Below are 14,502 nucleotides of genomic sequence, written 5' to 3'. Positions count from 1 at the left end.
GGCAGGTGATTGGTATATAAAATATATCAGACTGTTCTCTCCACCCTATGGAAATTTTCATAATATAAATTTAAAACAAACAAACAAACAAAAGTCATCTTTGAGCTGGAGAGTTGATCCAGGGGTTAAGAGCACTTGTTGCAGACACCACAAGAAAACCCACAGAATCACTAACGTGGGCTCATAGGGGCCCAACAGGGACCGAACTGCCAACCAGGGAGCCTGCATGGGACTGACCTGGGCTCTCTGCACATAACCTACAGTTCTAGCTTGGCCTTCATGTGGGACTCCTAACAGCAGGCCAGGGGCTGTCTCTGACTTTGTCGCCTGCTTTTGGGACCCTTTTCTCCTACTGGACTCCCTCATCTAGCCTCAGTAGGAGAGACTGCACTTAGTCTTAATGAAACACGCTATGTACGCCAGGGCTGGTTGATACCCATGGGAGGCCTGCCCAGTTCTGAAGAGATATGAAGGAGGAATGGTTGAGGATGCAGAGGGGAGGTATGTGTGTTTGTGGGAGTGCGGCACTGGGAGGAGAGGAGCAAGGGGAAACTGAGGTCGAGATGTACATTAATTAATTAAGAAGAACACTCCTTGCTCATCCGGAGGACACAGGTTGGGTTCCCAGCACCCACACGGCAGCTCACAACTATGTGTAACTCCCACCCCAAGGAATCTGATGTCTTCTTTTGACCTCCACAGGCACCAAGTACACAGGCAAAATTCATACACATAAAAAATAATGTAAATAAATCCTTTTTTAAAAAGGCATACAAGACATTCTTTGGCATTACATAATACAGGAGGCTGTTCATGATATTGTTGCTATCATTGTTAATAGTACAGATTATAGACTGAGAAATGAATTACATCTTTGATAAGTAAGAAAAACCCTAGGAAACAGCACCAATTTTTTTTTTTCAGGGGAAGAGGTAGTTGGTTGGTTGGTTTTTTGAGACAGGGGTTTCTCTGTGTAACCTTGGCTGTCCTGGATTCACTTTGTAGACCAGGCTGGCCTCGAACTCATAGTTATATGCCTGCCTCTGCCTCCTTGAGTGCTGAGATTAAAGGTGTGCTCCCCCATGCCCAGCTAGGGCACCAAAATATTAAGCGCATGCACCATGCTACATTTCTCTATACTGTGTGAACTTTATATACTAATTTGTATTCTTTTTTTTTTTTTTGGTCTTGTTTTTTGGTTTTTTTTTTTTTGAGACAGGGTTTCTCTGTGTAGCCTTGACTGTCCTGGACTCACTTTGTAGACCAGGCTGGCCTCAAACTCACAGTGATCCACCTGCCTCTGCCTCCCGAGTGCTGGGATTAAAGGCGTGCGCCACCACGCCCAGCCCTTGTATTCCTTTTAAAATCAAATAAACGGTTTTTCACTTAGTAAAAAAATGTTTTAAAATCAAATTATATAATAATTGATACACCAGCATATTAGAGGACTATGAAACAACTAAAAATAAGGAGGAAAATTCCTGTCTTATAATGACAACATCAAAAGAGAATATAAATTCACAATAAACATTAATATATCCACATGAAACAGAAGGGAATGTACAAACGGGACAGGCAGGAATAACGTTAAACTACTGAGCAGTGATCACTCACTAGCCATCTCTCTCCCAGTTCTAGCCCAGGATTTAAAAAATGGAAACAGTTAATATCCCTCCTTGAACTCTCCTTTTAGTCTCCAGTGGGGAAAAGAACCGGATATTATGCTGCAGACAGGGGGTGAAGAAGCAAAAGTGTTGCAAATTAACTGTTGGAAATGGGAAAGGTGTGCCTTTCTGAGATGGGCGGTGCGTGTGGTGCTTGCAGCGGAGCTCTGGTTACTCTGCTCTGGTCCTTACTCACTGCTGTTCGCTCCTGCTGAGGAACAAGTCGGTCAGGAAGCTGCGCCGCAGCCATGGCCTTTAAAGATACCAGAAAGACGCCCGTGGAACCCGAGGCGGCCATTCACCGAATTCGAATTACGTTCACCAGCTGCAACGTAAAGTCACTGGAAAAGGTGTGTGCCGACTTGATCAGAGGCGCAAAGGAAAAGAATCTGAAAGTGAAAGGACCGGTGCGCATGCCTACCAAGACGATGAGAACCACTACCAGAAAAACTCCTTGTGGTGAAGGTTCCAAGACTTGGGATCGTTTCCAGATGAGAATCCACAAGCGACTCATTGACTCACATGGTCCTTCTGAGATTGTTAAACAGATTACTCCCATCAGTATTGAGCCAGGAGTGGAAGTTGAGGTCACCATTGTAGACGCCTAAGTCAACTATTTTAATAAATTGGCTTAACTGGTAAAAAAGAAAGAAAGAAAGAAAGAAAGAAAGAAAGAAAGAAAGAAAGAAAGAAAGAAAGAAAGAAAGAAAGAAAAAGAAAATGGGAAAGGTGTCTCTTCAGAGCTGGTGAGTGAGGATGTCTTGGTCCTGTCTACAGAGTCCGAGGAGCCTGGCACAACAACACTGTCGCAGTGTGCTCACAGTGTGCTCCCAGCATGCTCACAGTGTGCTCCCAGCGTGCTCACAGTGTGCTCCCGGTTAAGGATCCACTCACAGGCAGCACTGCATGAAGCTAATAACGGAAGTCTCTGGAGTTGTCCCTGCGGCAATGCAGCAGGAGGGGACACACTTAGTTCTGAGCACTCATGGGAGGACCAGAACCTCAAGTATTTTATACAAGGGGGAGGGCCTGTGACTCAGCAGCTTTAACCCCAGCACCCAATCCAAATAGTGTCTTAAAGTAGAAACAGTAAACTTAAAATTCCTTCTTTGACCACGTGCAGGAAAACTGGAAATTAGTGACAATTTAAAGAAGAAAAAAAAAGATAAAACCTTTTCACATAGAAAATTTTCCAGCTAGAATGTTCTTTGTTTGTTTGTTTGTTTGTTTTGCTTGTTTTGTTTTGTTTTTTGTTTTTCGAGACAGGGTTTCTCTGTGTAGCCTTGGCCATCCTGGACTCACTTTGTAGACCAGGCTGGCCTCGAACTCACAGCGATCCGCCTGCCTCTGCCTCCCGAGTGCTGGGATTAAAGGCGTGCGCCACCACGCCCAGCTTGAATGTTCTTTATTTTAGACATTACTACCTGTACTTCGAAACGGTTAAAATGGTTACTCTAGAATTACCAAAGAAGTAGTCATTGTAATTTAGTTTAATTTAATTTAAATTATTTAATTACCAAACAAATAGTAACTTTAATTTTACTTCTAAATTACCAGATAGTCATTTATCAAAAATAGTAATCATTTCAACCAAATATATTTATTGCCTTCATTCATTAAAAATTCCTTAAAATAACTCCTCCATATTAAAAAAAGCTTACAAATGGCATAAGAAAGATAAATTATGATTTATACAAGGAAGGCAAAAACACCTTGCTAGAAGACTGTAAGGAAGCAAGCCTCCCCAGTTCCCAATCACACACACACACACACACACACACACACACACACACACACACTTCTTTTTTGTTTTGTTTTTTAAGACAGGGTCTCTCTGTGTAGTCATGGCTGTCCTGGACTCACTTCGTAGACCAGGCTGGCCTTGAACTTACAACAATCAGCCTGCCTCTGCCTCCAGAACTCTGGGATTAAAGGCGTGCGCCACCACGCCCAGCTACACACACACTTCTTATCCTCTTGTTTCCTACTGATAGAAGGTGTGTTCTGCCTTTCTAATGCCTTGTCTTAGAGGAACCATAGGAAATGAAAAAATTGCCTTTATGAGCTCAAACAAAAAACAAAAATAAAAACAAAACAAACAACCATAAACAGGCTCTCATGACAAACATTTCAGAGCTAAGTTGTATTCTTTTAAATACTTTCATAATTATGAAAAAAGGATAAAACTTCAGCTTTGGGAACATACTGTTGTATATTTTATTTTATTTATTTATTTTTTAAAGATTTCTTTATTTATTATGTATACAATATCCTGCCTGCAAGCCAGAAGAGGACACCAGATCTCATTATAGATGGTTGTGAGCCACCATGTGGTTGCTGGGAATTGAACTCATGACCTTTGGAAGAGCAGTCAGTGCTCGTAACCTCTGAGCCATCTCTCCAGCCCCCTGTTGTATATTTTATAACAAAACAAATTCTAATGCTTTGAATATTTTATCTCAGAGACAGATCTTTTGCTTTAGAAGATAAAAAAATTAAACTTCATAGGCACAGTGACACGCTTCCGTAATCGCTATCCAGAGCAGATGGTGGGGGAATGACAAACCCCAGGGTACCCTGGGTAATATAGGGAAATATTTGAGAAAAAAAATCAAACAAGAAAACAAACAACCCTCCCAAATCTTACAGCATGAATATGAACGCACCTGCCACATAAAGAGATTCCTGGGGGGTTGGGGGGAGGGCAGAGAGAACGGAAAGGGGGGAGGCATCTCTTGAACAAGAGAGGGCCCTAGGAGTCTATGGGGGTGACCCTAGCTGAGACTCCTAGCAGTGGGTGATATGGAGCCTAAAGTCACCTTCATCCCTCCGGCTCCCTCCCACCTTCCTTCCTCCCACTCTTCCACAGAACTCCGTGAACTCTTTTGTTTGGCTATTTCTGCATCTGTTTCCACAAGCTGTTGGGTGAAGCATCTCAAAAGACTATGCTAGGCTCATGTCTGCAAGCACAGCAGAGTGTCCTTAATAGAGTCAGAAGTTGGCTCTCTCCCATTGGGTGGGTCTCAAGTTGGGCTGGTCGTTAGTTTGCCATTCCCGCAATCTCTGCTCCCTCTTTATCCCTACATTTCTTGTAGGCAAGACAAATTTTGGGTTGGAGGTTTTATGGGCGGTGGGTGTCCCCCTCCCTCCATTGGAAGCCCCACCATGGGCGCAGGGCTGGAGAGATAGCTCAGGGATTAAGGGCTCTTCCAGGATTTCTCTGTGTAGCCCTGGCTGTCCTGGAACTCACTTTGTAAACCAGGCTGGCCTTGAACTCACAGAGATCTGCCTGCCTCTGCCTCCCAGTGCTGGGATTACAGGCGTGCTGCACAGTGCCTGGCTCCCCCCCCCCCCCAAGACTGGGTTTCTCTGTGTAGCCCTGGCTTTCCTGGAACTCACTCTGTAGACCAGGCTGGCCTCAAACGCACAGAAATCTGCCTGCCTGAGTTCTGTGTTGTGCTTCTTGATATAAGATAGATATTTAAAAATACAACATATTCATACATTTTATTTGTTTAGATATAGAAACTGTAATGCAAATTTCATATTTATTTTATGTATGAGTGCTCTACCTGCATGTACACCTGCAGGCCAGAAGAGGGCATCAGATCTCATTACAGATGGTTGTGAGCCACCATGCGGTTGCTGGGAATTGAACTCAGAACCTCTGGAAGAGCAGACAGTGCTCTTAACCGCTGAGCCATCTGTCCAGCCCTGTAATGCAAATTTCTAAGAGATTAAGGAAGAGTTAGCTTGCACATGGTGGTTCACAGCTATAACCCCAATTACTCCAGGGCCAGATGCAGGCGGACTGGAAGTTCAGAGCCTGGTTGGGCTATATAGAGGCTAATGTAGACTTACCCAGTTTCAAAATATAATTTTAAAAATGGGTGGTGGTAAGGCTGTGGGTCATGGGAGATCACTTGCCCAGCTTGTTGACTGGGCTGGAGGTCAGTAGCCAGTATCATGAAAAAAGGAAAAGTTGATGATGATTATTTATTATTGTTGTTGTTGTAGTTGCTGTTTTGTTTTGGTTTGGTTTTGACAGTTTCAGTAGTAAAGCCTAGACATAGCAGTTGAAGGCCTACAACTGCTTAGAGATCCTCCTGCTTCTGTCTTTAGAGTGCTGGGATTAAAGGTGCTACCACCACCTCTAGAAATTTATACCATTTCAATCTAAAATACTATTTCTCAAAATTCATATTTAAGTTTTTTTTTCCCCCACAGAAAATTTAAAAGAACATACCTGGGGCTATTCACCTGGAGTCAATAAATAAAATTTCCTCCACATTTGTTTGGTGTAATTTTTTGGCTAAAACTGGTTTTAAAGAACATTTTGCTTACTGTGTGTGTGTGTGTGTGTGTGTGTGTGTGTGTGTGTGTGTGTGTGTTCACATGCCACAGTGTATGTATGATGTATGAAGGTTGGAGAACAACTTCCAGGAGTCAGTTTTCTCCTTCTATCGCGGGTCCCAGAGGTTGAACTCAGATTTTTCAGGTTTGTACAGTAAGTGCTTTTACTCCTCAGCAATTTTGCTATACATTGGTCCAAACTTTTTTTTCTTTTTGGTTTTTTTCGAGACAGAGTTTCTCTGTGTAGCCTTAGCTGTCCTGGACTCTCTGTGTTAGTCTTTGCTATCCCGGCTGGTCCAAACTTTTTTTTTTGTTTTTGTTTTTGTTTCTCGAGACAAGGTCTCTCTGTGTTAGTCTTTGCTGTCCTGGACTCACTTTGTGGACCAGGCTGGCCTCAAACTCACAACGATCCACCTGGCTCTGCCTCCCGAGTGCTGGGATTACAGGCGTGCGCCACCACCACCCGGTTGGTCCAAACTTTTAAAACATGCAGACACCATGAAACTCCATCTAGGTCCGTAGCTATATTCAGACCTAGAATCCTTTGCTTGCCACTGGCTTTAGGAAGACTTTTTCCTCACTAGGAATCTGTTTTCTGTTATAGAAAGGATGTCCTCCAGATGGACAGGGGACAGAAGGGGTGGGGCTATGCTTTAAGATTTTCAGCCTCAGTTTCACTGGACCTTGTTGTTGGACTTCATTTCTCTCTTTTTTTTAAATTTCTCTTCAGAAACATTTCAGATTGAGGACACTAAGAACCACTTGAGCTATCAGGATGACACTAACAATAAAGATTGTGTCTTTTCTTAAGATTAGGTGTGGGGAGCAGCTCCCCACAAGTGAGTCACACTTTTGGTAAATGGTTTGCTAGCTGCATCTATTTTCTGCTTTTATAATTCTCACAGGGCTTCTTGACCTGAGATCACCTGCCCACGCTGATACAATATTCATCACACTGAGGAGCTGGTTTCCTCGTTATGAAGAGCCGGGAGCCATTTCATCATCCCTCTGCTGGCCACTGAGAGAAATTCTGTGTTTATCAGCAAAATTATCATCTTAAAAATTCCTCCATCTGGCCAAGCAGGCAGTGGTGGCACACACCTTTAATCCCAGCACTCAGGAGGCAGAGGCAGATGGGTCTCTGTGAGTTCAAGGCTAGCATGGTCTACAGAGCTATTTCCATGACAGCCAAGACTACACAGAGAAAACTCTGTCTTGAAAAACAAAAAACAAAACAATTCCTCCATACATTCTCCCCGGCTTCCATTCCCTACACAAAGCCAACAAAAATTCTCCCATGTTTGGGGGCACAACATTGGGAAAGGAACTGGAAGGTAATTCTTGTAGTAGGTTGATTGCTAATGACAATGTCAAAAATATATTGAGAATGCTAGACATTTATTCCTATAGTTCAATACTCCTGTCTTCAAAATGTGAAGGGAAAGAAATCCCCACCACGCATGCCCGATCCAAACCCTTGGCTTCCACACTGACAGTTTTTCTCTTCCAAGCCAGTCCCACTAACCGCCTTCCTTCCCCACAGACCATTCGGGCATGAAGGGAGCTGATTCTCCTCTTTTTACCTGTGTTTAAAATAAACTAGTTGCTCTGTCAGCTTTAAACAAAACCCTTCGATTTCTACCCACTTCCTCCATAGCAACAGAGTCGTTTGGTGTGCTCACCTGTTCTGCCACTCTCTTTTTTTCCTTTTGCACACCATTTCTGCTCTCTTCAATGAAAGAAACTATATACCACAGTTCTTGCTGTGCTCCCTCCACTCATCTCCTGGTGTGGGTAATGCTTGTCATGAAGTAAGTAACAAAGTCCAAACTGAGGGCTCTTTTTTGTTTTGTTTTTATTTTAATACAAGGTCTCTCTGTGTAGCCTTGACTGTCCTGGACTCACTTTGTAGACCAGGCTGGCCTGGAACTCACAGCGATCCGCCTGTCTCTGCCTCCCAACTGCTGGGATTAAAGGCATGCGCCACCACCACCCAGCTCAAACTGAGGACGGACTCTTAACCAGAGTCTGTTATTGTTTTTAAAATTGCATGTATTATTGGTAGGCCCAGCTAGCAATCAATGAAGACACAGACACTTGTTATATTTTAAAATAGCCTTAGTTAACCTGAGGCAGGGCAGATATCAATCTTCTAAACTACTTTCCATAGTAAGGCCTCAGGCATGGGATCTCTGTCTCAACCCCACGCCATCTGCTTCTAATAACTTCTGTCAAGTTACCTCCCATCCATAATCCCATATACTTGCTCATGTTCTTCAACTGGGCCAGATTCTCCATCCACGCCAGCCATGTGCTTCTCCTCCAGCTAACCCATGGTGGCCTTCCTCTCTTCCCTTCAGGTCTCCTTTCTCCCTGTGGTGGTCTTTCTTCTTCTCAGAATTCCTCTCTCTCTCTCTCTCTCTCTCTCTCTCTCTCTCTCTCTCTCTCTGTCTCTCTCTCTCTCTCTCTGTCTCTCTGTCTCTGTCTCTCTCTCTCTCCCTCTCCTAGCCCCACCTATCTCCTCTGCCCTGCCCAGGTGGGATGGCTTTTCATTAAGCAAAAGATTGGTCACAGAGACAGTACGCAGAAATTAGCATCAAAATACATCACACCCCCCCCCAACAGTCCGTGGTGCATATTTGAAGACGACTTATCCATCTCCCTGACAACCGAGGATCAGTGACCTAGATGTCTGTTCCTCAGTGCTATTCCATCATTGTTTTGCCTAGGTTATGAGTTGTGTGGACTTTCCGCACAAAAGCCCAGGTTTTCCTGTTTCTTTTTTGTTTTGTTTTGTTTTGTTTTGTTTTTCGAGACAGGGTTTCTCTGTGTAGCCTTGGCCATCCTGGACTCACTTTGTAGACCAGGCTGGCCTCTCGAACTCACAGCGATCCGCCCGCCTCTGCCTCCCGAGTGCTGGGATTAAAGGCGGGCACCACCACGCCCGGCTGGTTTTCCTGTTTCTTGAAGAAACATCTTAGAGCTAAGCAGTCTGAGTTAACTCTTGAATTTCCAGGATACATTCTACTAATACATGTTCAGGATTTTTAAACCTATTTTTTGTTTCGTTTTGTCTTGTTTTTTGAGACAGGGTTTCTCTGTGTAGCCCTGGCTGTCCTGTACTCACTTTGTAGACCAGGTTGTCCTGGAACTCCTGAGTATTGGAATTAAAGGCATGAGGCACCACCCCCCACTTAAACCTATTTTTTAAAAAAAAATTAATTTAATTTTATGTACATTGGTGTAAGGGTGTCAGATCCCCAGGAACTGGAGTTACAGTTGTCAGCTGCCATGTGGGGGCTGGGAATTGAACCTTGGTCCTCTGGAAGGGCAGCCAGTGTTCTTAACTACTGAGTTGTCTCTCTAACCCCTTAAACCTATTTTTATAAGCTATATATTGCATTATAAATTTGGTCTGGATTCATGGTTTTTTCTTCTTCTTAGGAATTTGCTCGTAAGTGTGTTGGGTCTTTTCTAGCCCCTATAGCTGTTTCTGAACATTTCACCTTTTTATCATTTTGTTTTAATCCTGTGAGTTTTCATTCTCCAGGCACGTATCTTTTTGTGTGTGTCCTGTTGAATCTGGACTTCATTGTATACCTTGTAAGTTATTTCTCAGGACCCTTGTCTCACTTCTGTTCCTTCCTATACTCAACTCTTTATTTACAGCTTTTCTGCCGTGCCCTGCTCATCACTGCATTTCTGATTTTTCTGTGTTTTGTCTGGTTTTTGGCTTTTGAAGACAGGATTTCTCTGTGTAGCCTCGGCTGACCTGGACTCACTTTGTAGACCAGGCTGGCCTTGAACTCACAAAGATCTACTTGCCTCTGCCTTCCGAGTGCTAGAATTAAAGACAGGCGCCACCACACCAGCTTGCGGTGTTTTTCATGTTACTGCTTCCTTGATTCTGTTTGATTCATGTTGGAGTGAGTGGTGTGCTACAATTTCCTCTGCTCTGAAGTTGGGTCTTGAATATCAGCTATAGAATTTAGATTCCAAATTTATTTCCTTTTAAAAAATAATTTTGTACAGTGTTGGAAAGATGGCTCGGGGGTAAGTCTTACTGCCACGCCCTAGTTTGACTTCAAGGTAGAATAAAAAAACCAACTCCTGCAGATTATCTTCACAGACTTCCACACTTGAACAGTGGCACACACACACACACACACACACACACACACACACTTAATAATTTTGCGTGGCTAGTGGTTGCTTTTTCTGCTCTTTCTCAAAATGTTGGATTTTCCTGCCCCAGGTGTTTCTACAACAATGATGGAGTATTGCTGAACAGCACCCTCTTCTGTTGGTGCACTGAAATACATTTTTTTCTTTCTTTTTTTTTTTTTAATATTTTATTTAATTTTAAATAATGTGTATTAGTGTGAGGGTGTCAGATCTTGGAAGTACAGACAGTTGTGAGCTGCCATGTGTGTGGGTGCTGGGAACTGAACCCAGGTCCTTTGGAAGAACAAGCAGTGCTCTTAACCACTGAGCCATCTCTCCAGCCCTTTTCTTTCTTTCTTTTTTTTTTTTTTAAGATTTATTATTTATTATTATGTATACAGTGCTCTGTCTGCATGTACATCAGGCCAGATCACATTATAGATGGTTGTGAGCCACCATATGGTTGCTAGGACTTGAACTCAGGACCTCCGGAAGAGCAGTCAGTGTGCTTAACCTCTGAGCCATCTCTCCAGCCCTCTTTTCTTTTGTTAATATTACTGTCTATTTACTTCAGACACCACCAAGTCCAGGTACCAGGTTTTTCTTTTTAAGGTGCTATACAAGCACCTACAAACAGAACCACAACCCCAGCCTCCTGAAGTGCATTTCTTTCTTCCTTCCTTTTTTTTTTTTAAATTTGGCTTTAAAAGATTTGACAAGATTCACTTAGCACAGTACATCTAAAAGGAACTCATAATACAATGAAAGACTTAAATCAACACCTCAGAATTTCATACAAACACCAAAACTAAAAATCCTAAGGTAATGGTATTGCATCTTAAAATTTCTCCATTAGCTTAAAAAAAAAAAAAAAAAAAGCTTTAAACTCACGTGCCTTACAAGTTATCAAATGAAATTAGAAATAACAAACATGCCAAATGTTTCACTTTTAATTGTAGACACAGCTCCTACCTTGAGTTTTACCAAAAAAAAAAAAAAAAAAAAAAAAAAAAAGCATGTCTTTTCAACATGCATCAACAGTGTTCAGTGTAATGTGGTATAAGAGCAACATTTAACATAATTCAACTGCTTTAACCTAAATACCCTTACTGCTTACGTACATCCTCTAGCAACTAGAGAAAAGCTAGGACTTGTTTAAGTTTCATCTCGCTATCTACCATCCTAGGTGACTGCTATGTTCAACATTGAACCTTGCTTAGTTCTTTGAGCAATGCCAATATCCACTTAAAGAGAGCATGCATAAATCACAAGGCTGTGTTGCAAAAATTGTTACACTGAATGGTTTTGTTTTGTTTTTCTTTTTTTATAAAAAAAAAAATTTGACCAAGAGTCAGTGACCAAATCATCAGTTACGTTCCCCATCCACTACTCATATCAGACAATGCCTCCATTCACGCCCACAGATGCCGGCTTCCGCTACTGTAGCGGCTGCTGCTTGCTGCTCCTTGGCTACCTATGCAATGTTTGATAGAAAATCAATGGAGTGGCCGGGCATGGTGGTGCACGCCTTTAATCCCAGCACTTGGGAGGCAGAGGCAGGAGGATCGCTGTGAGTTCGAGGCCAGCCTGGTCTACAAAGTGAGTCTAGGATAGCCATGGCTAATACAGAGAGACCCTGTCTCAAAAAAAAAAAACAAAAAAAAAAAAAAAAAAGAAAGAAAGAAAGAAAAACAAACAAAAAAAACACACACAAAACAAAAACAAAAACAAAAGAAAATCAATGGAGTTTCCCTGTAACACTTGGTCCTGTCCACTCATGCTGCTCTGGCCACCATAACTGAACTGCTTTGACAAGCCCATGCCTCCCATCATTTGGCTGCTGTAAGCACCACCGCTTGCTCCTGCTGTAGAATTCAAGAAGAGTTCTACATATCTGCGCTGCATATTTTGCTTCGTCTACAGCCGCAATGGCGTCTTCATGGGTTGCCAAGGCGACATCTGCTTCACCGGTTACTCTGCCACCGGGTCCGATCTCAATGCACACTCTCACGAGGTTGAGTGTTGTTCTCAGTGGCTCTGTATAGTAATCCCGGCATGGGGACCCGGTGCACTCTGGGAAGTAGAGCCACCATCCCCATATCTGTGGTCAGACATTCCTGAAAAACAGTAATTGAGGTCTCCTCCAAATCTATCCGGACCAAATCCACGTCCATCATTACGGCCGTTATAATCATCATAGCCTCCATAGCATCATCCTCTCAAAGCCAGCTCCTCTGCCAGCCCCAGGGCTGTCATAGGGACCTGGCCGCTGCACGGCCATAAGCTTTTGTGGTGCGTCATAACGTGTTCTAACTGCAGCCTGACTGCTCTTAAATATTTCGATATACCTAAACCCTATTCTTTCCTTAGCTTTTTTTAGAGCCTTTTTAATCTATTTCCTGTGAAGCACACTGCACGAAGGCCTCCCCTGTACTCCTCCTCCGGAAGTCCACAGGCAGTGTCGTCCCATTTGGGCAGTGTCGTCCCATTTGACACTATTTCCAACCCTGAGAAGAACTGGAGATTTTCTTCCTGGCTACATCCAAAAGGGAATCCTCTAAGCCGTACAAAGCCTTCATTGGCTGGGTCAGGACTATTTGGGCCAGTATGCTTCAGCACCCAATCTGTTTCAACGTTGTTTGACTTGAATACTTCAACACATCTGTGTCCCATAGTTTTCTCTATCTTTTTTCAAGGCCAATTTGTCTGATTCAAGTTCAACAAAAGCCTCACCACTCGGTCTGCCTTCTCTGGTGTAGACGAAATGAATACCTCGAGTCCCCATTTTGAATTTTGCAGTCAGAAAAGAAACGCCTGCACTTCATCCTCGGAGCAGGACCAGGGCCTTCACCAGGAAGCGCCCCCTGCCTTCTGCGCCCAGCATCATCATCTCTTCACAGGTCTTGGCGTCAAAATAGACTCTACACAAGCCTCAGTGTGGCTGAGGAGAAAATCTGAAGTGCATTTCCTTTTTTTTGTTTTTTTGAGACAGGGTTTCTCTGTGTAGCCTTGGCTGTTCTGGACTCACATTGTAGACCAGGCTGGCTTCGAACTCACAGGGATCCACCTGCCTCTGCGTCCCGAGTGCTGGGATTAAAGGCGTGCACCACCACACCCCGCTCCGAAGTGCATTTCTTAATGAACAGCATCTCTTTTGGCTGTGTTCTGGGAAGTTTGGTGTCTTAGACGTCACGGAATCTTTGTGTGTGGGTCTTTCTCGTGCAAATACTGCCTGCCTCTCCGTTTCCACAAGGCCACTGAGGCAGTGCTGATAACATATACTTATTCCCCACAAAAATGAAATAGGAGTTTGCAGTATTGTGTCCTGGCTATGTTTGAGTTAAATATGACTTCATCGTGCTTTTGTTGACTTCTGTGCTTTTTGACATAATTTCCAGCAGGCCACACTGTCTCCCAACAGCAAAGCTCAAGGCCTTACACATTGGGCCTCCCCTGTCTCTCAGGCTGCTGAGGTGCCCTCCGCCTTGCCTGTCATGCACACACCCAGACCCCGCTGCCCACCCTATTGCATCTGCCTGGATTCTCTTTCTAGCAAAATCTCAACTTGAAAATCAGTCCTCCCTTGGCCTCTCCTTAGCTAAGTTACTGCTGTTCTCTTCAGTGAATGGATTATAAGGTCTAATAGCTATAATCACTCATGTTCTCCAAACAACTGGGGATGTTGGGGCAAAACTCTACCTATGCTTAGAAGCTAATGAGATTTGAGAAGAGAATCAGACATAACTGGATGACAAGACATTTCTAGGCTCAAGTCTCCATGGCTTTTAAAACCCAATTTCGCTGGGTTTGGTGGTGCATATCCGTAATCCCAGCACTCAGGGAGGCAGAGGCAGGTGGATCTCTGAGTTTGAGGCTAGCCTGGTCTAGTCCAGGACAGCAAAGGCTACACAGAAAAACCCTGCCTCGAAAACCCAAACACATAAGCAAACAGAAAATTAAACAAATAAAAGCCAATTTTTGTTTTTGGAAACTGTTTGCCCACTATGGACCAGGTGCACGTGTGCTCTATGTTTTCCCGTTAAGCGCCCATAGCATTGCCCACCTCCCTATAGGATTTGTGGCTCTTCCAGTGGCGGTTTGTTTGCTCACTTTAATGACTGCAGTAAGGCAGTACCCAAGTATGAAGAAGCCAGAGAGCAATGATGCAAAGTCCTCTCCAAATGAGGGAGCACTGGTGTCTCAACCATGACAGCTGACCACACCAAGGCCTTACACATTGGGCCATCCTGCCCATGTGGCCTTCCCTGTCCTTCCTGGGGACATGAGTAAGTTGAGAACCTGCTTACATGTGGCTTCAGCT

General features: G+C 43.6%; 1 protein-coding gene and 1 pseudogene across 1 annotated transcript; one reads left to right on the top strand and one right to left on the bottom strand.

Moving 5' to 3' along the window:
• Positions 1-1,912: 1,912 nt before the first annotated feature.
• LOC127207432 (40S ribosomal protein S20-like) lies at positions 1,913-2,272 on the top strand. The gene has a single exon (XM_051166858.1). It carries the CDS (start codon positions 1,913-1,915, stop codon positions 2,270-2,272), a length of 360 nt encoding a protein of 119 aa, XP_051022815.1.
• A 9,321-nt stretch (positions 2,273-11,593) lies between these two features.
• Positions 11,594-13,068, bottom strand: LOC127199082 (heterogeneous nuclear ribonucleoprotein H-like; annotated as a pseudogene).
• Positions 13,069-14,502: the final 1,434 nt, after the last annotated feature.

The sequence above is a fragment of the Acomys russatus genome, chromosome 2 (assembly GCF_903995435.1).
Source record: "Acomys russatus chromosome 2, mAcoRus1.1, whole genome shotgun sequence".
Taxonomy (NCBI): Eukaryota; Metazoa; Chordata; class Mammalia; order Rodentia; family Muridae; genus Acomys; species Acomys russatus.
This window is presented reverse-complemented; position numbering and strand designations above follow the sequence as displayed.